This window comes from Pinus tabuliformis, chromosome 2_1, assembly GCF_031772625.1.
Source record: "Pinus tabuliformis cultivar Carrire ecotype Pingquan chromosome 2_1, CPIR1, whole genome shotgun sequence".
NCBI classification, from domain to species: domain Eukaryota; kingdom Viridiplantae; phylum Streptophyta; class Pinopsida; order Pinales; family Pinaceae; genus Pinus; species Pinus tabuliformis.
In genome coordinates, this window is record NC_142299.1 from 466,755,299 (window position 1) to 466,777,044 (window position 21,746).

General features: G+C 36.8%; 1 protein-coding gene across 1 annotated transcript in view; it reads right to left on the reverse strand.

Moving 5' to 3' along the window:
• The window catches only part of LOC149200942 (uncharacterized protein At2g33490-like), a 235,053-nt gene that overhangs the window by 42,855 nt on the left and 170,452 nt on the right, over positions 1-21,746 (reverse strand). The window contains exon 10 of the mRNA XM_089402829.1: positions 9,682-10,764. Coding sequence (XP_089258955.1) covers positions 9,682-10,764 — 1,083 coding nt within the window. The remainder of the gene's footprint in view (positions 1-9,681; positions 10,765-21,746) is intronic.

Consider the following 21,746-nt stretch of genomic DNA (forward strand, 5'->3'; position numbering starts at 1 on the left):
ATCACAGGGAAACCAGGAAAGATAATTAGCTCTAATGGCATGACAAAGCTTCTGAAGAAAGAACAACAGGGCGTAATTCCACAGTTATGCTCACTAGAGGTTCAAACATCGAAATCATCTATTTCTCTAGATCTCCAGAAAGTCTTGGACAATCATTCCAATGTGTTTAAGACTCCCAAAGGCCACCCACATATTCGTGATCATCATCATGCTATTCATTTAATTTCAGGAAGTGTTCCTTCAAACATCAGGCCTTACAGATATCCTTATGCCCAAAAGAGTGAAATTGAACGTATGGTTGCAGAATGCTAGAGGTTGGTATGATTCTACCTAGTCAAAGCTCTTTCTCTTCTCCAGTAGTATTGGTGCACAAGAAGGATGGATCATAGCTTATGTGTCTAAATTATAAGGAGCTCAACAAGTTCACTATTAAAGATAAATTTCCCATTCCTGTCATTGTTGAATTTTTGGATGAATTACATGGAGCAATTTACTTCACCAAGTTGGATCTTCATTTGGGATATCATCAAATTAGAATGAAGACTGGAGACATTCTGAAAACAGCATTCAAAACTCATGAGGGTCATTATGAATTTTTGGTCATGCCTTTTGGCCTTACTAATGCAAATTCCACATTCCAAGGTTTGATGAATTCCATTTTCAAACACTTCCTTAGAAAATTTGTGTTAGTATTTTTTGATGATATACTAATCTATAGCAAGTCTTGGAAGGATCATGTTTAAAATGTTGACAGGGTGCTCAAACTATTGGAGGAGAAACAATTATATGCAAAAACCTCCAAATGTTTCTTTGGAGTACAGGAGGTGGAATATTTGGGTCATATTGTATCTCATGAGAGTGTTAAGGTAGACCCTAAAAAAATTAAAGTCATTAAGTAATGGAAAATCCTCACAACCATAAAGCATATTTGAGGATTTCTCAGGTTGACAAGGTATTACCGCAAGTTTGTTAAGAATTATGGGAGAATAGCGGCACTTCTAACATCATTACTAAAGAAAGATGCATTTTCTTAGACTCCCGAAGCAACGAAGGCTTTGACCATCTTAAAGAGGCAATGTCTCAAGCACCAGTCTTAGTAAGCCAGACTTCACAAAAACTTTTGTTGTGGAATGTGATGCCTCGGAAAATGGAATTGGTGTTGTTTTAATGCAAGAAGAAAGACCCATTGCTTTTGAAAGTTGTCCAATCAAAGGAAAGTATTTACACAAACCCATGTATGAGAAGGAAATGTTGGCAATACTACATGCACTAAAACAATGGTGACCTTACCTAATGGGAAGACACTTCAAGGTAAAAACAGATCATGATAGTCTTAAATAATTTTTGGAACAAAGATTATCTTCAGAGGAGCAACAAAAATGGGTGACAAAGATGTTGGGTTATGCCTTTGAAATCATCTACAAAAAAGGGAAGCAAAAGGTTGTTGCAGATGCACTCTTAAGAAAAAATGAGGATGTGGAAGCATTGCTTTGTGCCATTTCTATTATCCAGCCTGAGTGGATAACCAAAGCAAGAGATGAATGGAAGAATGATGAAGAGGTGTGGTCACTTATTCAAAAGTGGCAGCAAGATCCCAGTACATCTGATACATTTGGCTACAAAAATGATTCATTATGGTACAAAGATCGCTTATATCTTTGTAAGAATTCTCAACTCAAACAAAGGATTATTTTGGAATTTCACACCTCTCTCTTAGGAGGGTACTCACGATTTTTAAAAACTTACCATAGGTTCAAGAAGGAATTCTTTTGGGATGGCCTTAAATCTGATATTCATAAGTTTGTGGCAGAATGTTTGGTTTGCCAACAAAATAAAGTTAAGACAATCAAGACCCCGAGTCTGTTACAACCTTTAGCCATTCCAAGTCAACGTTGGGAGGAGGTCTCAATGGATTTTATCACAGGTTTACCCAAGTATGAAGGACAGAGTCTCATCATGGTGGTAGTTGATAGACTTGCCAAGTGTGCACACTTTTGTACATTATCTCATCCTTTTAAAGCCAATACAGTTGCTACTGCATATATGGAAACAATTCAAAAGCTTCATGGAAACCCAATGATTATAGTAAGTGACAGAGACCCCATTTTCACTGGAAATTTTTGGACAGAATTATTTTCTTGCCTTGGTACTCAATTAGCTCATAGCTCATCTTATCATCCTCAATCTGATGGGCAAACTGAGATAGTGAACAAATGTTTGGAACGATATCTTCATTGCTTTGTATCTGATAAACAAACACAATGGGTCAACTGGTTACCTCTAGTTGAATGGTGGTATAACACTTCCTTACATACTGCAGCAAAAATGACTTCATTTATGTCACTTTATGTATATCATCCACCATCCATCACATCATATTTAAGAGAAAATTCTAAGGTTCAAGCAGTGGAAGATCACATCGAGCATCAATAACAAGTTCTACAACTCTTAAAGGATAACCTCACTATGGCACAGAATCGAATGAAACAATAAGCAAATCAGCATCGCAGTGAAAGACGTTTTGATGTAGGTGACTAGGTATTTTCACAGCTACAACCATACAAACAAATGTCTCTCAAGCAAGCTAAGAAGGATAATACATTATCACCCAAGTACTATGGTCCTTACAAGGTGTTGCAAAAGATTGGTACTATGGCATACAAATTGGAGTTGCCTGCATCTTCCCGAGTACACCCAGTTTTCCATGTTTCATGCTTAAAGAAGGTTATCAGTGACAAGCTTCCAGTTCAAACAGTGTTGACAGAACTTGACAAAGAAGGAAAAATCATATTTGAGCCTGAAGCAGTCACGGAAACAAGAACCCGACAACTACGGAATCGATCAATTTCAGAGTATCTCATTAAGTGGAAGAACTTACCCGTTGAAGATTCCACATGGGAGGATGAGAAATTTATACAAAAGCATTAAGAATGGCACAGAAAAACCCTGAATAAACCCAAGCGTTTAGCAGAAAAATGATTGATACATATTATTAATGAAATAGATGATTTACAATTGTGGGAGGCTCCTAACTTTATACTACCTCGGGTGCCTCTTGGTGAATGGGCATGATTTGTGATCATGCCCTTTTGCCTAATTTAACTAGTCATTACAAATATTAATTAATTTTACATAACATTGCCTTCCTCCCAAAAAATGCTTTCTCCTCAAAGCATACGCAACAACGGATGTTGTTGACGAAATGCTTCAATTTCCCAAGAAGCTTCTTCTTCTGGTAAGTCTTTCCACTTCATCAAGTATTCCTTGATTACACGAGATCGGAGCTTCTTTTCCTTGGTGGATATGATACCTTCTGGCTCTAAAATGACCTTTCTTTCATCATCTAAGGATGGAAGCGTTGTTTGTGTTGATTGATGGTCACCAAGTGCCCCTTTAAGGCAGGATACATGGAAGACGTTGTGGACGCGACTTTTATCCGGAAGGCTTACACTATATGCAACTTGGTTGATCTTTTTTTTGATCTGGTATAGGTCTATAGAACTTTCGTGCCAATTTATTTTTTTGTTTTTTGTTTTAAGGCCAATTGTTCGTATGGTTGGAGCTTGACAAATACCCAATCTCCAACTTCAAATTCTCTCTCGGTTCTATTTCGATCAGCTTGTTGTTTCATACGATTCCTTGCATTATTCAGATTTTCTTTTAGAGTTTGGACGACTTTTTGGGTTTCTTCTAACTGGTTTTTAACAGCTAGCAGCTTCATCTCAATGATAGCAAAGTCCTTCCATTTCGGAGGTTCATAACCGTACAAAGCTTGAAAGGGAGTCATTTTCGTTGATGTGTGGTAAGTGGAATTGTACCACCATTCGACAAGATGTAACCATTGAGCCCACTTGTTTTGTTTGTCTGTGGCATAACAACGCATGTAGGCTTCCACACATTTATTGACAACCTCAGTTTGACCATCTGTTTGAGGGTGGTAAGCAGAACTCATGTTGAGGTAGGTTCCTATATGATTGAAAAATTCCTTCCAAAAATTACCCTTAAATTTGGCATCTCTATCGCTCACAATAGCCTTGGGAAATCCATGTAATTTGTAAACATTTTTGCAAAATATTTCAATGATTTGTTTTGTTGAATCTGATTTCCTCATTGCAATAAAGTGAGCATACTTGGTGAGTTTGTCGACTACTACAAGAATATTATCCTTACCATCAGACACAGGTAAACCTTCAATAAATTCCATCAATATCTCCTCCCATTTCTGATTCGGAATATTTAAGGGATGAAGTAATTCGGGTGTCATAATATTTTCATTTTTATTTCTCTGGCATTTATCGCATTCGGCTACATATTTTTAATATCATTGCTCATTCCCTTCCAAAAGAAGGATTGGCGTGCAATGTAGTAGGTCTTAAAGTATCCTACATGTCTCGCTGACAGTGAATCATGCGACTCTTTGAGAACCTTGGCTTTAAATTTGGAATCTGCAATTTGACTTTATGGCATTTCCCTAGCTTTTCAATATTCATACTGTCAACTACCATCACCTTCATGTTGGGCATGGGAAATGTGAAAATGTTGAGTCTCTTCGGCAGTGTTGCGGGGGAGTGCCCCCCCCCCCCCGATCCCGCTCCCAATCCGCGCTCCTGGCAATTGTGACTTGGGAGCGCGCTTCCTAAAAAAAACACTCCCTGCCTTTTTGGGAGCGTTTAGCCTTTTTTGCAAAAAAAAAATTGCAATAATGTTCCAAATGCAATTTTTTTCAAAGAAACAAATAATTTTGAGTGGGGCAACTTAATGATCAAGCCTATGGCCCTAGTATTGATATGCAATTCATGGTAATGTTAAATTCTTAAAGTAAAAGTGACATTCTCCTTGATCTTCATTTTCATCCTTTTACTTAAATTTTTAACATTACCATGAATGACTCAAGATGTTTGAGAGTGGTTCCGACCTCATTGGATTTCATATGGAGAAAGTAGAATTTTAGATTTCATTCAAAATCCAGCAGACTTATCAGTTTTTCAGGATTTCATCAAAATCCAGCAAACAAAGTAGAATTTTGTCATGTATTAGGGTATGGAACTCGTATTTAATCAAGAGCACCAATCCCTCTATGTACCTTGATGTTAGTGACATTGGTTGTCGAACTCCTCTATCATGACCCTCCTAAAAATGTACGCAACACTCAAACAAAATCAAACAAAATCTTGACTTGACATGATATGCTTTTTCTATCTTATGTTAATGCTTAGAGGGCGATATTAATGACAAAGATCCCTATACAGATACAGAGGTAATGACAAAGATACCTCTGGATATTAATGTTTAGAGGGTGATATTAATGACAAAGATCCTGATTTTCCAACAAGACTAAAAAACTAGACATTTCTCGTGGTGGCAAGAGGCCCAAGCATAAGCAATAGATAATAGATTTACTTGTCTTTTCTAGCTTTTAGTAGTTTTTATAACTATTGACTCTTTCATATTTATTATGATATTTTTTTAAACAATATATGACAATTTAAGTTTGAAGTTGGCAATTATAACTCATTAGTAATGAATTATGAACATGATGCTTCATGAAAGTTGAAAGTTGTTTCATTTCATTTTATAACATTTCATTTCATGTTAGATATTATTTATTGTAATGGTTACACTTAGCTTACGAGTACAACTTTGGTGATCAATGATAATAAATGTTATATATTGAATTTTGAAAGCTTGAAACTTTAAGATTGATGAATCTCGAGACTCAATATGTTGTATGTTACTATGTTACTAACTTGTGGACGTGGTTGATGAAGATTATAACTTCTAGATGATTGTTGCTATATGGTTCAATCTATGTTTTTTTTATGTTTTTTATATCTAATTCATAATTCTACATGTTTTTGTTGACATATATGTATCGAAATATAAAAATATAAAAAATATATATATTATATAAAAAAGCACTCCAAGATTCGCTCCCAAACCGGGAGCCTTTGAAATGTCACTCCCGCACCCATTTTCGCTCCCGCTCCCACTCCCAAGTAACACTGCTCTTCGCCATGGTTGAGGCCAAAAAATTGTGGGTGCTACCGGTGTCGATGAGAACCATTACATTGTTATTCTTGATATGTCCTTTTAATTTTAATGTCTTGGGTTGTGATATACCTGTCATCGCTAATAGTGACACTTGCGAAATGCTTTTGTCGTCTAGTTCTGGTGAGAATTTTGGGGCATCTTCGATTTCTTCTACTTCTGACTCATCATTGTCTGAATCATTAGTTGCTTCACAGTGATACAGATTCTTGGTCTCTTTTCTTTTAGCACACCTGTGGTTACAAACACACTGATACCAAATGGCGCAGAAAAACCCAAAATAAACCCAATCGTTTAACAGAAAAATGATTGATACATATTATTAATGAAATAGATGATTTACAATTATGGGAGACCCTTGGCTTTATACTGCCTCGGGTGCCTCTTGGTGAATGGACATGATCTGTGATCATGCCCTTTCGCCTAATTTAACTAGACATTACAAATATCAATTAATTTTACATAACATAGAACTGCTCAAGTGTTGAGGACAACATTTTTTTGAAGGAGAGGGGCATGTTAGATCCCTATAATACTAGCATAGCCCCCTTATTGTTAGTGTAGTCCCCTTATTGTTATTGTTGTGCCTGTGTAGCCCCCCATATTGTTATTGTGGTGCCCCATAGAAACCCACTATTGTTATTGTTGTGTCCTTACATTATTATTCTTATGTAGGCTCTAATTATATTGTGACCCCTTAGACTCCTATATATACAAAGGAGGTTTTGTCATTTGTATCATCCAAGAATTGTTCATTTATGTAATGTAAAGCATAGTTTTAAAATTCGGCCGATTCGAAATGGAAACGGCCGAGTTGATCCATTTCATTGCCCAGAAATGTGACTCGGTGGAGGAAACGGTTCAGTAGGCCGAGTCAGCCATGACTCGGCCAACTCGGTCGTTTCCGTATTGACTCGGCCAAGTCATAACCAGTGGCATGTAATCCTATCAAAACAGCGATTTGACATTTTTTTAATGAAATTTTGAAGTGTTTGCTGATTGGTTTGGACTACAATGTGTTTTATGAATTAATTAAATGTTATTTGGGGTCCATTTCCCCCTCCCAAACCGTATTTAACACACTCAAATGCTCTCTACTATTGATATGCTATTCAAATTTCATGGTAATGTTAAATTCTTAAAGTAAAAGTGGCATTCTCTTTAATCTTCATTTTCATCCTTTTACTTAAATTTTTAACATTACCATGAAATGACTCAGGATGTTTGAGAGTGGTTTCGGCCTCATTGGATTTCATATGGAGAAAGTAGAATTTTAGATTTCATTCAAAATCCAGCAGACTTATCAGTTTTTCAGGATTTCAGGATTGGAGGATTGCAATGTTTCCATCGAATTTTGTCATGTATTAGGGTATGGAACTCGTATTTAATCAAGAACACCAATCCCTCTATGTACCTTGATGTTAGTGACATTGGTTGTCGAACTCCTCTGGGATTTGCTCCCAAACCAAGAGCTTCTGAAAATGTCGCTCCCACTCCCGTTTTCGCTCTCGCTCCCCACTTTCGCTCCTGCTCCCAAGTAACACTGAGCCAGATGATGTTGGCAACTCTAGCAGTAGCCAGGGCCCAGTAGTACTGGTCACAGACTTTTGTTGTAGAGGCCATTTATAGCCTCCTTGGTTATGTGTTTTTGTTTTGATATCTATATCATCATCGTGTATGTATTGGACAATGCACTGAGTGCCATTTTGATATAATGGATATATTCATGAGCCTACTTTGATCATATGTTTTCTTCTATCTATATTCTAATGTTGTGTGTTTGGAAACATGAATGAAAATCTTTAAAATTATGTGTCTTTATAAAAAATAAATATTTAATGTATTTTTTACAACGACCGAGTCATTGAAATCGAGTCGGCCGAGTCGATACCGAGTCGGAGTCGGAGTCGGAGTCGACCCTCGGCCGAGTCGGAGTCGAAGTCGGAGTTTTAAAACATTGATGTAAAGGAGGTTTCCCCCTCGAAGTGGATACGTTTTAAGTCGTTGATCTATATTTTTGTGAGATGGTTGCATAACACCATCATTGTGCAAAAGTTTATAAACAAAATTAGCATTTTGGGAGCAGTTGGAAGGCCAAGTATCCCCAACAACTCTTCAACTCCCCAACTCTACCATTCTTCGTCTCCTTTATCCTTTCACTTGCAATGTTCCAATTAGAGTTTCATTATTTATTTATCATTATTTTCTTAAATTGTTATATCCTTTGTGCTCCATTGGCAATAAAGCATTTTGGAAGTAAGCAATAGTGGATTGAACAAGCACAGGACCCTTTAACCATGCACTTTGACCTAAAACCCACAAACCCCCTTGGTGGGTGATGAAATGAGCAATCAACCAACTCCTGAGGCCACTTTGAAATCGGGAAACAAACCCAAACACCTTCAGAAATACATCACCAAGTAACAGATGCCCTCAAATCAGTAAGCTTGCCCCCTGCTCTTGACGTCTCTTATATCAGCTCTCTGAGATCAAAGGAATCTCACAGCTCACCCCCCACTTACAAGAGCTCTAAAAAGAAATCGAAAACATCAAAAAATAGAAGCAAAGCAAAACAAAGCATAAGGTACTCAGTGTTTGCTCTTTGCTTCTTAGTCAATATTTCTGATGTAACTGCACCTGGTATCTTATACCTGTAAGGTTTTGCAGAGTGATTTTGTTGCTACTTCAATATGTGAGGCAGTACAACTGCCAGGTAAGCAATAGTGGATTGAACAAGAACAGGACCCTTTAACCACATACTTTGACCTAAAACCCACAAACCCCATCGGTGGGTGATGAAAAGAGGATTCAACCAACTGCTGAGGCCTCTTTGAAATGGGGAAACAACTTCAGAAATACATCCCCAAGTAGCAGAGGCCCTCAAATCGATAAGCTCATCCCCTTCTCTTCACATCTCTTATATCAGCTCTCTGAGATCAGAGAAATCTCAGCTCACCCCCACTCACAAGACAGCAAAAAAACAATCGAGAACATCAAAATATAGAAGCAAAACAAAACACAGCATAAGTTCCTCAGTGTTTGCTCATTTTTTCTTAGTCAAAATTTCTGGCGTAACTGCACCTGGTATTCTATACCTGTAAGGTTTTGCAGAGTTGCTATTTCAATATGTAAGGCAGTACACCTGCCAGGTCTATAATGGCAGGAACTGAAAGGTCAGGAATAGAGAATTTTCGAAAGCTAGATTATACATTTTTTATAACAAACTATGCCAAAACTCTAAATTTTGTATTACAATGCTGTCTGGCTCAGCAGCAGCATTATCAAATATAAAATATATCCATTATTGTAAAATAAATGATTTATTAAGATTTTAAATACAGTTTTTTCAGAGATCTGTTGTTTTATGCTACTAGGCACATCGATGATTGTGATCACCATGGGCATTAGATATACTGAAGCATGCATTTCATATAAGCACAAATATTCTCCTCTAGCATCACATAATTAGCATGTCTAAAGTTTTAAATAGACACATCCATGAGATCTTTTAATCAGAATCAAGAGATCATAAAGATATATCACACAGATTAAGCTTTAAGAGGAAAAGCAGATATAGCAAAGGAAACTAATAGAAACTTATATGTGCTACAATCATAAGATCCATTTACTCACTTCCAATGGTTGTCCAGCTCCATCAGATATGCCTGTGCTGGATAATTTTCCTTTACTGTTGGGAAATGGGATGGGTGTTAAAGGTGGGGAGGGAGCTTCCTCAGTAATCTGTATCCCTTCCGAAACTTCTGAAATTTTTGGCAAGTGTAAACTTTGCCCTTTCTGACAACTAGAAGGAATGGAAAAACTACGAGTCACAAGCCCAGGTGGAGGTGGAGGCAATGGGGATGCAGGCTTTGATTTTGCCTGCCCAGGTTTTTGTACAATTAAATGCTCCTGATTTTTTTTAGCTACCAATGGTGCTGAATGAGCTATTATATTAGATAATCTTGGGGGCTTTGTTGAATCATTGGGTGGCTTGGGAAGCTCATAAAACTTATTTGTATGCGGTGGGGATAAATTAGGAGGTGAAACACTGGGAGAGATTTTGGAAGAACCAAATGCATGAGACCGAGCCATGGGACCAGATTTAAATGAAGGTTCCACTTGCCTAGATACCAATGGACCACTGCCTTGTAGAATTGGCCGACTAGACCATGTCTTGCCTGTCAGAGGACCAGAATAAGCATGTCTTTTTATTCTTTTAGAATCAGATGCAACTGGTGTGTCAAATCGTAATGGAGGATGCACTGAGTTTGTGGAATGTGGTTCTTCTGGGAGTGGTTGAGCTCTTGATATGGGACTGAATCTTAACAAATGACCAGATCTTGAGATCTCTTCCAATTCACGAAGATTCAAATCATTTTTTGTAGAAGCAACTTCCAGTCCCGCAATAGGGCTTTTAAACGGTTCCAAGGGAGACGTGTGCCATGAAGAGCTGACAGCCCCACTCCCAACTACTGGCCTTGTTCCGATAGCACTGTTACTTAATCCTGTGATATTCCCACTTTTGGCACCAACTGGAATTGGAAGTGCGTAAGTGGGTAGATTCCTCTGTGTTGCCATACTTGGTTGCACATCTGGTACCTTCTCGATTCCATCAGATTTTCCATACGTAGAAGGTATAATGGGTGCTGATTTACTGCCAACCATTGAACGCCTGGAAGTAACAAGTCCATACTCCTCAACCTTTTCTGGGTTTGCCTGCAAGCATAAAGATTATTTTCTCTTAAACATCTTACAGAATATACCATTTCAATCTTACTGTAAACAATAAATATTGAAACATAATTATCATTTAATAAATTGCTCCAAAGATGAACTAAAAACTAGATTCCAGCCTAATGTTTACTGGAACAGAAGAAAAACAAATTTTCAATGCTGAGGAACTTGAATGGCATTCATTTTAGGATTCACAGAGAAATTTTTAAAGGTGAAAATTTATTTCAGTGCAGAAACCTTGTGGAATTTTAATAGTTCCTAATATGCAAACTGTATTTGGGGTTTTGTTTCTCTATCCAAACTCTTGTCTTCTTCTGTTTTAAAAAGATTAAACTTCTGCGTATGGTCGGGTTTTCCTAATGACCAACCATGTCAGAATTCACAGACTTAACATGCACTTTTTTTATTTGAAGGCAATACAGATTATTTACTTCACAAAAAGGGGGAAAAAATGCAAACTGTAAAATGTTTGATGATATTTTTGTAAAAATTTCAAATTTCTAATAATTTTTTTAGAGTATCTATAAAATTTTGGCGATTTTTAAGGTAAACTAATTTTATCCTATAAAACTTGGGTGAATCATTTTTATAAAAAATGGAAATTGATGAATCTTCTTTTGGAAAAGGCATGGAAAATTAGCCCATTTGCAAAATTTAAACCCTAAAAACTTTCTCATCAATTAGGAAACCACAACTGCCATGTTCTCATCAGATGATTTGGAATGGCTGAAGGACTATCAGAATCTTGCAACTTAAAGAAAAAATGAAAGACCTAGAGGTAAAGGAAGCAGGAAAATATACAAATAACCAAGCTGAAAATCATCCAAAAAGTCATATTAATGAATGCTGCATTTTCAGCCAAATTATCTGCATTTGGTGATTCTAAGATATTTCTTGTATTTAACAATCCAGAATAGATGGAATTAGCATGCTTTCTAATTTTGCTAAAGAATAAATGAATGGCAAAGGGAAAAGGCATTCAAATCTAAGTTTAGAAATTCAACAATGAGGTTACTAATCACTACCACTTTTATCTTTGTGAAAATGAAAGTACAGCCTTAATTAAATTAGTGAATCATTCCTAATGAATATTATTGGAAACTCAACCATTATCCAAGGACCCAAACTTGTTTGCAATCCAATGATTTATTGGAGTAAAAGACATTTCGCTAGGTTAGGAAGCATACAAGATATTTATACTAAATTACGGAGCAAAAAAGACAATATTTGCTATGGATCAAACTGACCTTACATTAGAATCTGTACAGATTAGCACCAAAAAGAAAAGTACATACATAAATAGCTAAAAATGGCCATCAATATAGGTGACAACCAGCATGTGATAATTACAATTACAATAAATCTATGGGAGGGGAGAAGTTAGGGTTTTAAAAAAGCTGTGAATGTGAGGCTTCATAGCATATTAAATAGTGTATCTGACCTCTAGCAACACTTGATATCTATTGCCACTCAGCCATGTCAGCCATGTCAGCCATGCCAAAAAGAAAGACAGTAATGATGATAATTTCATACTCAATGCTAGTAGTTTACAATCTACCCTTTTTTCCCTTCTACAAAAATAGTTTCAGGTGTGGCCTTTGCGAAAATGCCTCAAATTTTAGCCATAATATTATGAGGGAAAATCCCCCTATTTCACAGGAATATATGGGGTTGATTCGTACGAAAACTGAATTTCACAAAGAAAAAAATCGAGTGCAAAAAAGAGTAACCAGAATTGAAAATATTCTTACCAGTCAGTATTACTTGGGAGCGGGAGCAAAAGCGGGGAGCGGGAGCGAAAACGGGTGCGGGAGCAACAATTTCAAAAGCTCCCAGTTTGGGAGCGAATCCCCGAGCGTTTTTTATATAATATATATATTTTTTATATTTTTTATATTTTTATATTTTTATACATATATGTCAACAAAAACATGTAGAATTATGAATTAAATATATAAAACACAAAAAAACATAGATTGAACCATATAACAACAATCATCTAGAAGTTATAATCTTCATCAACCACGTCCACAAGTTAGTAACATAGTAACATACAACATATTGAGTCTCGTGCTTCATCAATCTTAAAGTTTCAAGCAGTGTTGCACGAAGCGCCCCCCCCCCCCCCCCCCCCGCTCCGAAGCTCCGAAGCGCGCCCCGTACGGAAGCGCCGTACGAAGCGCCTTCCGAAGCGCGCTTTGGAAATTCGGAAGCGCGATTCGTAAATTTTTTTGCGCTTCCTGGAATTTCCGAAGCGCCGGCTCCGAAGCGCGCTTCGTACGGCGCTTCGGGCCGCCGAAGCGTGGCGCTTCGGAGCAGGAAGCGTGCGTGAAGCGCACGCTTCCGTACGCTTCGGCGGAAAGGGGCGCGCCCAAGGGAGAAAAACAAATTTTTTTTTAATTTTTTTTAAAGTTAAGTTAACTCAACCTTAAGGGGGTGGGTTAGGGTGAGGTTAAGGTGAGGAATGAAAAGAATAAAGCCCCCATTCATTCCTCATTTTCTCACTTTGAGTTTATGAGAGTTGGAGAAGAGAAGAGAGGAGAGGAGAAGAGAAGAGAGGAAAGGAGAGGAGAAGAGAGGAGAGCTTGGAGGAGTGAAGAAGGAGGAGCTAGGAGAAGGAGGAGGAGCTTGGAGCAAGAGCTTGGAGGACTTCATCTACAAGAGCTAAAGAGGTAAGTTCAAACCCCAAACTCCCTTGTTTTTTTGAAAAAAAATTTGTATTTTTCTCCTCCCTCTCCTACTCTTTCCCATTGTTTCTACTTGCTCCTTTATTTACAGGTTGCCGTTGTCCACCACCTATATCCATATTCCAAGATGGTGTTCTTTTGGCTTCTATGTATCATTCCACTCTTGGTTTTAATGATGGCAAGGGTGAGGAATAGAAGGGAAGAAACAGAAGAGGACATTGGTGATGGTCCTAATAGTAGTGACCCAATGTATGATGAGGAGGAAGGGTTTGAAGAGGAAGGGGATGAACTTGAAGGGGACACTGAAACACAAGATGGGAAAACTACATCAACACCCTTGTGGAACTATGTGACCAAACTTGATGGGGGAAAGGGTGGTGGATCTTACAAATTTGTGTGCCCTCATGGTTGTCATGGAGGAAAACCATATTGTGGTTCATATACCCGTCTGAGGAGGCACCTTTGTGGGGTGCTGGACAGTGATGAAAAAAAGGGTTCTGTGGGGGTACAAATTTGCCCAAACATTTCAACTGAAGAAAGAAGAAAATACATCCAAATAGAGATGGCTGCACAACAAAAAAACAAAAAACAAAAAACTCATTATGAATCAAGTGCAACCTCTAAATTTGGTAGTTGCTCATCTCCTCATGGTACTTCTGCAAGCTCTGGAGGTAGAAGAACAATAGGGGATTTCCTTAATGTTGCTGGGAGGGATGATGTGGATGGAAAGATAGTCTGTTTTCTTTGTGCTTGCGGTGTACCATTCAATGTGCTTCGCTCTCCCTATTGGCATGAAATGGTAAAGGCCATCAATGAAGCCCCAAAAGGATACAAGGCCCCCAACTATGAGAAAGCTAGAACAGTGTTATTAGAAAGAGAAAAAGCTAAGGTTCAAAGAGCTTTGACACGTTTTACAAATGAGTGGGTAGATTCTGGGGTATCCATTGTATCAGATGGGTGGACAAATATTAGAAACCAACATTTGATAAATGTTCTTGGTGTTTCTTCTAGTGGTGCAGTATTTATTGCATGTCATGACTCCTCCTCCATCACTGCATCTGCACAAAACATTGCAGATCTCCTATTGAAATCAATCAAAGATGTTGGTCCGAATAATGTGGTTCAAGTGATCACAGATAATGCAGCAAATTGTAAGGCAGCAGGAAAAATTATTGAGCGTACTCATCCACACATCTTTTGGTCTGGGTGCCTGGTTCACACATTGAACCTTTTGATGCATGATATTGTGAAACACAAAGAATGTGGGTGGATTGCTGAGGTTTACAGGAAAGGGAAGCAGCTCATTAAATTCATCACAGGGCATACAAGGGTAAACTACTTCTATGGCACTTACTCCAAGTTGCAATTGCTTAAAATTGCAAAGACAAGATTTGCTAGTTATTACCTCACCTTTAGGCGGCTAGTGAAGGTGAGACAAGCTTTAACTAATCTGGTGTGTGCTGAAACATGGGATGAAATTAACACTGACACAGATGGTGCTAATGCAGTCAAGGACACTGTTCTTGACAGTTACTTTTGGTCACAGGTTAAATATGTTTTGCAATTCACCAAACCAATTTATTACATGATCAAGTTCACAGATTCAGATCGACCAGTAATTGGGGAGGTGTATGAGCAAATGGATAGCATGTTGGGGCAGATTAAAGACATTGTTGAGCCTAGAGATACCACCTTGTACAATTATATTCGTGTAGAGGTGCAAAACCGATGGGAAATGCTAAATATTCCATTGCATGCATTAGCATATGTTTTGACACCTAAATACTATCATCCATCATGGCTTTCAACACCAGCACCTGGGGGGGGATGCAGGAGAAAACCACACCAAGATCAAGAGGTTCACCAAAAATATATGGCTGCATTGAGTAAATTAATCCCTGATGAGGAGGACGCTGCATTGGTACGGAGACAGGTGAGCAACTATACGCTCAACACTGGTCCATTTGGGAGCATGCATGCAATTAAAGATCGAGAGACTTTTTCTGCTCTTGAGTGGTGGAACATGCATGGAGGGGGTACTCCACTTCTACAGAGTTTGGCATTGCGGGTGCTATCACAGGTGGTAAACACTTCTTCTGCAGAGAGGTGTTGGAGCTCTTATTCTTTCATCCACAGTGTTAAAAGGAACAGGTTGAGTTTAGACCGGGCAGAGAGCTTGGTTTATGTTCATTACAACTTGCGATTGTTGTCCCATTACTGTGAAGATGCAAAGTCTAATAAAGACTTGTTGATTTGGGACAAGAATCCAGAGGAGCCCAATTTGGAGGATGGAGTGTTGCGACTAGAGCAATTAGAGGATGCTCTTATCCAGGTATGTCCATTGTGGTATGAATTTTCCAATTTTCCCTTATAAAGCATTTCTCTAATTCATGTTTTTAATTTTTTTGTTAACTAGTGTTTTTTTTTTGCATGAATTTTTTGAGCGATTCTAGGATGATGATGACTGTGTTGATATGCCACCACCCCCACCCCCATCTGGTCCCTTGGTTCCTAGGTTCCATGGTTCAACACCAACAGCAGGGGGTTCTTCTTCATCAGTTTCAGTGCCACGACTTACACAGGCACCATCTTCTTCATTGCCAACACGTGGAGGCCCGCCACCACGTTCTATTCGTGGTGGAAGGAGGAGAGATTAGTAGATATATTCACAATCTACTACTTTTTGTCATAGATTACTCATTAGACTTGTAGACTTGTGAATTTGAATTTTGAACCTTTTTGGCTTGGCGGTGACCAAGTGACATATTTTGTAAACATTATTATTTGAATTTTGGACATGACAAATGTTGACAGTTGCTCACTTGCTAGATAAATCATAATATGCTCTATGTTTTATGTTTTATAATATGCTTAAATGTTTTATGTTTTATAATATGCTTAAAAATTTGATGTATGTTTGTAATAGCTAGAATATAGATGATTGTTGTACATACTAGTAACTACAATGGAATCATGGATGCCATATCTATCTTGATTTACGCAAAAATATGCATGTTTTCATGTCTTCTACAATTAATTTGGTATTTGGGATGTTTGTTTTGAGTATAAATGCAAAAAAATATAAATATATATATATAGCAGACGCTTCCGCGGACGCTTCGCTTCCTAGATTTTTGGAAAATGACGCTTCCGCTTCCGCTTCGCTCTCGCTTCGTGCAACATTGGTTTCAAGCTTTCAAAATTCAATATATAACATTTATCATCATTGATCACCAAAGTTGTACTTGTAAGATAAGTGTAACCATTACAACAAATAATATCTAACATGAAATGAAATGTTATAAAATGAAATGAAACAACTTTCAACTTTCATGAAGCATCATATTCATAATTCATTACTAATGAGTTATAATTGCCAACTTCAAACTTAAATTGTCATATATTGTTTAGAAAAATATCATAATAAATATGAAAGAGTCAATAGTTATAAAAACTACTAGAAGCTAGAAAATACAAGTAAATCTATTATCTATTGCTTATGCTTGGGCCTCTTGCCACCACGAGAAATGTCTATTTTTTTTAGTCTTGTTGGAAAATCAGGATCTTTGTCATTAATATCACCCTCTAAGCATTAATATCCAGAGGTATCTTTGTCATTACCTCTGTATCTGTATAGGGATATTTGTCATTAACATCACCCTCTAAGCATTAACATAAGATAGAAAAAGCATAGCATGTCAAGTCAAGATTTTGTTTGAGTGATGCGTACATTTTTAGGAGGGTCATGATAGAAGAGTTCAACAACCAATGTCACTAACATCAAGGTACATAGAGGGATTGGTGCTCTTGATTAAATACGAGTTCCATACCCTAATACATGACAAAATTCAATGGAAACATTGCAATCCTGAAATCCTGAAAAACTAATAAGTCTGCGGAATTTTGAATGAAATCTAAAATTCTACTTTCTCCATAAGAAATCCAATGAGGTTGGAACCACTCTCAAACATCCTGAGTCATTTCATGGTAATGTTAAAAATTTAAGTAAAAGGATGAAAATGAATCGCATATCAATACTAGGGCCATAGGCTTGATCATTAAGTTGCCCCACTCAAAATTATTTGTTTCTTTGAAAAAAATTGCATTTGGAACATTACTGCAAAAAAAAATTACAAAAAAGGCTAAACGCTCCCGCAGGGAGCATTTTATTTTTAGGGAGCACGCTCCCGACCCGCTCCCACCCAGAGCGGGATCGAGGGGGTGGGGCGCTCCCCCGCAACACTATTATCAATGAACAGTACCAAAATTCTAAGAGAAAGAAGCATAGCTAACAAAGGGGTAGAAACTAAAACCAAAATTTATGGATGAAAATTGTTAGCTGGTATATCTAAGGGCTACAATATAAAAATGCTTTGGATAATTGAAATTCTAATCTTAAAGAAGAAAAGTGGTTTCGTTTGAAGCTTATAACTTCCCTAAATTTTCTTCAGAGATGCCTTTCAATGTTGCTCCAATCACAAGGAAGGTAGAAGGCATCACCTATTTTTAAAAGTAAAATAATAAGTGTAATGAACAAAGTTCGTATATGCAACGGAATATTCAAACAGAATATTCAGATGATGTGAAATATAGAGAGTTCCATCGAGGATATATATATATATATATATATATATATTGAATAGAGTATAAATGCACTGATATGAGATATGATTTGATTACAACTGAGGGTCCCTTATATATATCTCAGTAAGTACCCCTTCACCAACAGCCATGTCCTTCGAGACATGTCTCTTCAATACTAATTATTAGTTAATTAATCATTATTCATGATTATTATTATTTATATCAATTGTATTAGTTTTATATATATTTTATTCATAACATTGCCTTCCTCTTTAGAAAAGCTTTGTCCTCAAAGCTTATTGCTAATAAGGCATGTCATTTGCTTATTTGCTTCGTAATATATTCGCATCTTTCAAAATTCTTCGAGTTGTCATATTTGATGATACAAAATGATAGGATCCTCTGAGTGACAAATAAAATTGTTGAACTGAGAAGGGATCTAAACATCCTAGATCAATCTTCTGTGGAATCTTGTGGTTACTGGAAACTTGCAATGAATTGTTATCACAAGACTAAATTGTTCAAACTTCAATATTCTTCAAAACATAAGTTTGTTGTTTATGTTCTGAGTGATACAAATATGCACACTGATTGAGACATCTTCTCTTGTGATTTGGATGTCGATAAGGAGTTATTCTAGTTTGACTTTCCATTATCTTGTGTGTGGCAACTTTCAAACTTACTTCAGGTACTGATGTTGTTGAGCTGATTACAAAATCTTCACTTGGAATTTTCATCGTCTGAGTTGCAACATCTGAATATGTTTTACTTCAACTGGTTTTGGATTTGTCTGAACTGCGATATTAATGGGGTTTGTGTTTGTTCCCTTTTCTTCAACTTGGACTGCTATGTCTAAAGATTTTGATGTTTCTTTTGCGATAAGTTCTTCGAATTTGTTCTTCGATGATTTCTTATCATCTTTAAGTTTCTTAATCTGAGTAAGCAGATTTTGGTTATGATTTTTTAAACATGAAAGTTCTTCATCTTCTAATTCAATCTCTTTTTGATGCTCAAGTTTCTCATTATTTAAATCTCTGATTAACTAATAACTTTTGATTAAGAATTTTTAAGCACAGATTTTCTTCTTCTTTCTCTGATAGACTTTCATTGAGTTTCTTTTCGAAACCTCCCCTTTCTTGTTCTAATTTGTGCTTCTGAGTTTTACATTTTCTGACTTGTACAAGCAGTTTCAGACTATGATTGTTGAAAGGAGAATTTTCTTCGTTTTTATTGGATACGACTTCTTCAAGCTCCTTTTGCTTCTTTGATATTGTTATTTAATTTTCTTGAAGTCAATTTTGAAATATCCTTAAACTCTTCTAATGAAGGCATTATCGATTATCACTTCATTGACATGTCTTGGAATGTTATCATCTTCTTCTTATAAGGGAACATCAGAAATTTTTTCTCCAAGTTTAAAAAGAAAACATACCCAATTCTTTAAACCAAGTACCCCAAAAATTATGTCAATCTCTTCTGTAAGCATATTTGCTACGCCAAATTGAGATGCATACTCATATTCATCAATTATTACTTGCAAGTTTTTAATTTTATATTCTTCTTCAAAATAAGAGGCTTCTTTATGTTGAAGAATGTAACTAGGTTCGGCCTTCATATTTGAGTCATTATGAAATCTATTTATCAAAGAATAAAAAAGAAAAAAAAAGAAAAATTATTATTACAATGACTTATGAAAGCATGGGTTTCATGCTTGGCCATTATTTTATAGGTCAAAGTCCCCATTGAGGACTTCTAGGTTTTATATTGAGTCATTAGAGTCATTGTCCATTTAATGAGACCCTTCTTGGGCTTTTGAATCATGTAAAAAGAATTATTATTGAGTCAAATATGTAATTTGTCACCTCCACACCAAGTCGGCCCTTACCTGATGAAGTCAGCCTACAAGAGGACAATTCGACCCACAGAAGAGGCTATATATACAAGTGTAGTTCGATCTATTTGCACACCAACTCAACAAGTTCGATACACAAGAAGGAAGTGCAGAAAAATGTGAAGTTCAAGGAGAAGAAGGAAGGATTGCAAATAGAAGTTTTTGGGCTATCTCTCTCTCTCTTTTATACGAAGTTACTGGACTATTTGTTGGGTCGAAGTTTTGTTGCTAGGAAGGTCTAAGTTCTAGATTTTGTCAGGTCAAAGTTCTACTGTAGGGAAGGTCAAAGTTCTGGATTTAGATGGGTGGAAGTTCTGCTGTTGGGAAGGTCGAAATTCTGGATTTGTTGGGTCGAAGTGTTGTTGCTACAGGGTTGAAGATCTAGATTGAAGTTGCCGGAAGGAAGGGTTGACTTGGTGGCTGGAGGAAGTCTATGTCTAGGTTGAAGAGTCTTGGATTATCCCGTCTTAACTATTGAAGGAAGAAGTTTGACTGGGTTTATCCCTAGATAGGGGTTTTCCCCTTGCAAAGTTCCTACATCTTGTGACTCTTGTTCTTACACACACACAATTTGGTAATTACTTGATGAAAGATAATATAATAAAGAAGTAAAAGAAGCCAACATAATTCACAAGTAATTATCAAGAAAGAGAAATCAAACCCTAATTCTACTAGCATTGATTTCTCAACACTTTATTCTCGATTATATGTGATCTTGAAATTAATAACAGAGTTACTAAATTAGCATTAATGTAATTTTGCTGATGATTCTCGTTGATAATGGTATTAATATATTTTTCCATGAATATACCCTTTTAATGTACATAATCCATAACATGAGATCATGCCACCTTTACAAGAGAATCTTCCTTCTGTTGAACTTGTGATTGTGGTTATTTTTAATTACCTTAAACTTTAAAAGTAATCCACTTTTAACCTCAATAATAACATTGTGGTTGGTAGAGAATGGTGGCAGTGTATTCAGCGAGATAGTCTGGTATCATTCGAGAATAAATCCACTCACAAATCTTTGACACAATGATGAAAAAAAGCATATCTTCGATTCTTGACAAATTAATGAACAAACATGTAATGGTTGTTACAAATCGGGCGACGGCTCAAGCAAAGGGGATGGAAATGGCGGTTGGAGAACGAAGGACTAGGTTGCATAGTCGGTCAATTGAATGGCGATGGAAAATGTTGTTGTAGCGATGATGGTGTGGATTGTTGTCAGACTGATTTGCAGTGGCGTATTGTTGTCAGAAGGATTTGCAGTGATGGCTGCAAACGATCATTCAGCTTGATGGCAGCGATCGATTGGGTGATGGTTGGCAGTGGTTGTGCAGGCTCTGCGTGCAACAACTCCAGCAGCTGTCGGGTTGTGACCTCTTCTTTTCATTTGTTCTTTTAATTTTTTAATTTCTATTTTTTGTTTCTCTTTTCTTTTCTAAATGGTTATATATATATATATAATCCTCCTTTCTTAATATGTATATAATAATTTATATTTTTTAAATTATTTTCAATAACCTTTTTTATATTTTTTTTAAAATAACTTCTTTGTTGTTGTTTTTTTTCTTTTCTCTTTATAACTAAACCAGTGTTGGATTTTTTTTTTAATGTTCAAATAGAATCCTTTTTCTTTTTTTCTTTATATGGCCAAAGGCTTAACAATGAAACCTGCAAAATGGAGAAGCTCCAAACTTTGTGTAACGAAATGCTTCAATCACAACGGAAACAAGATTGAAGAAGGGTTGATAGCCAAAGGCTGGATCAAAGTTGGCTCTAATACCAATGTAATG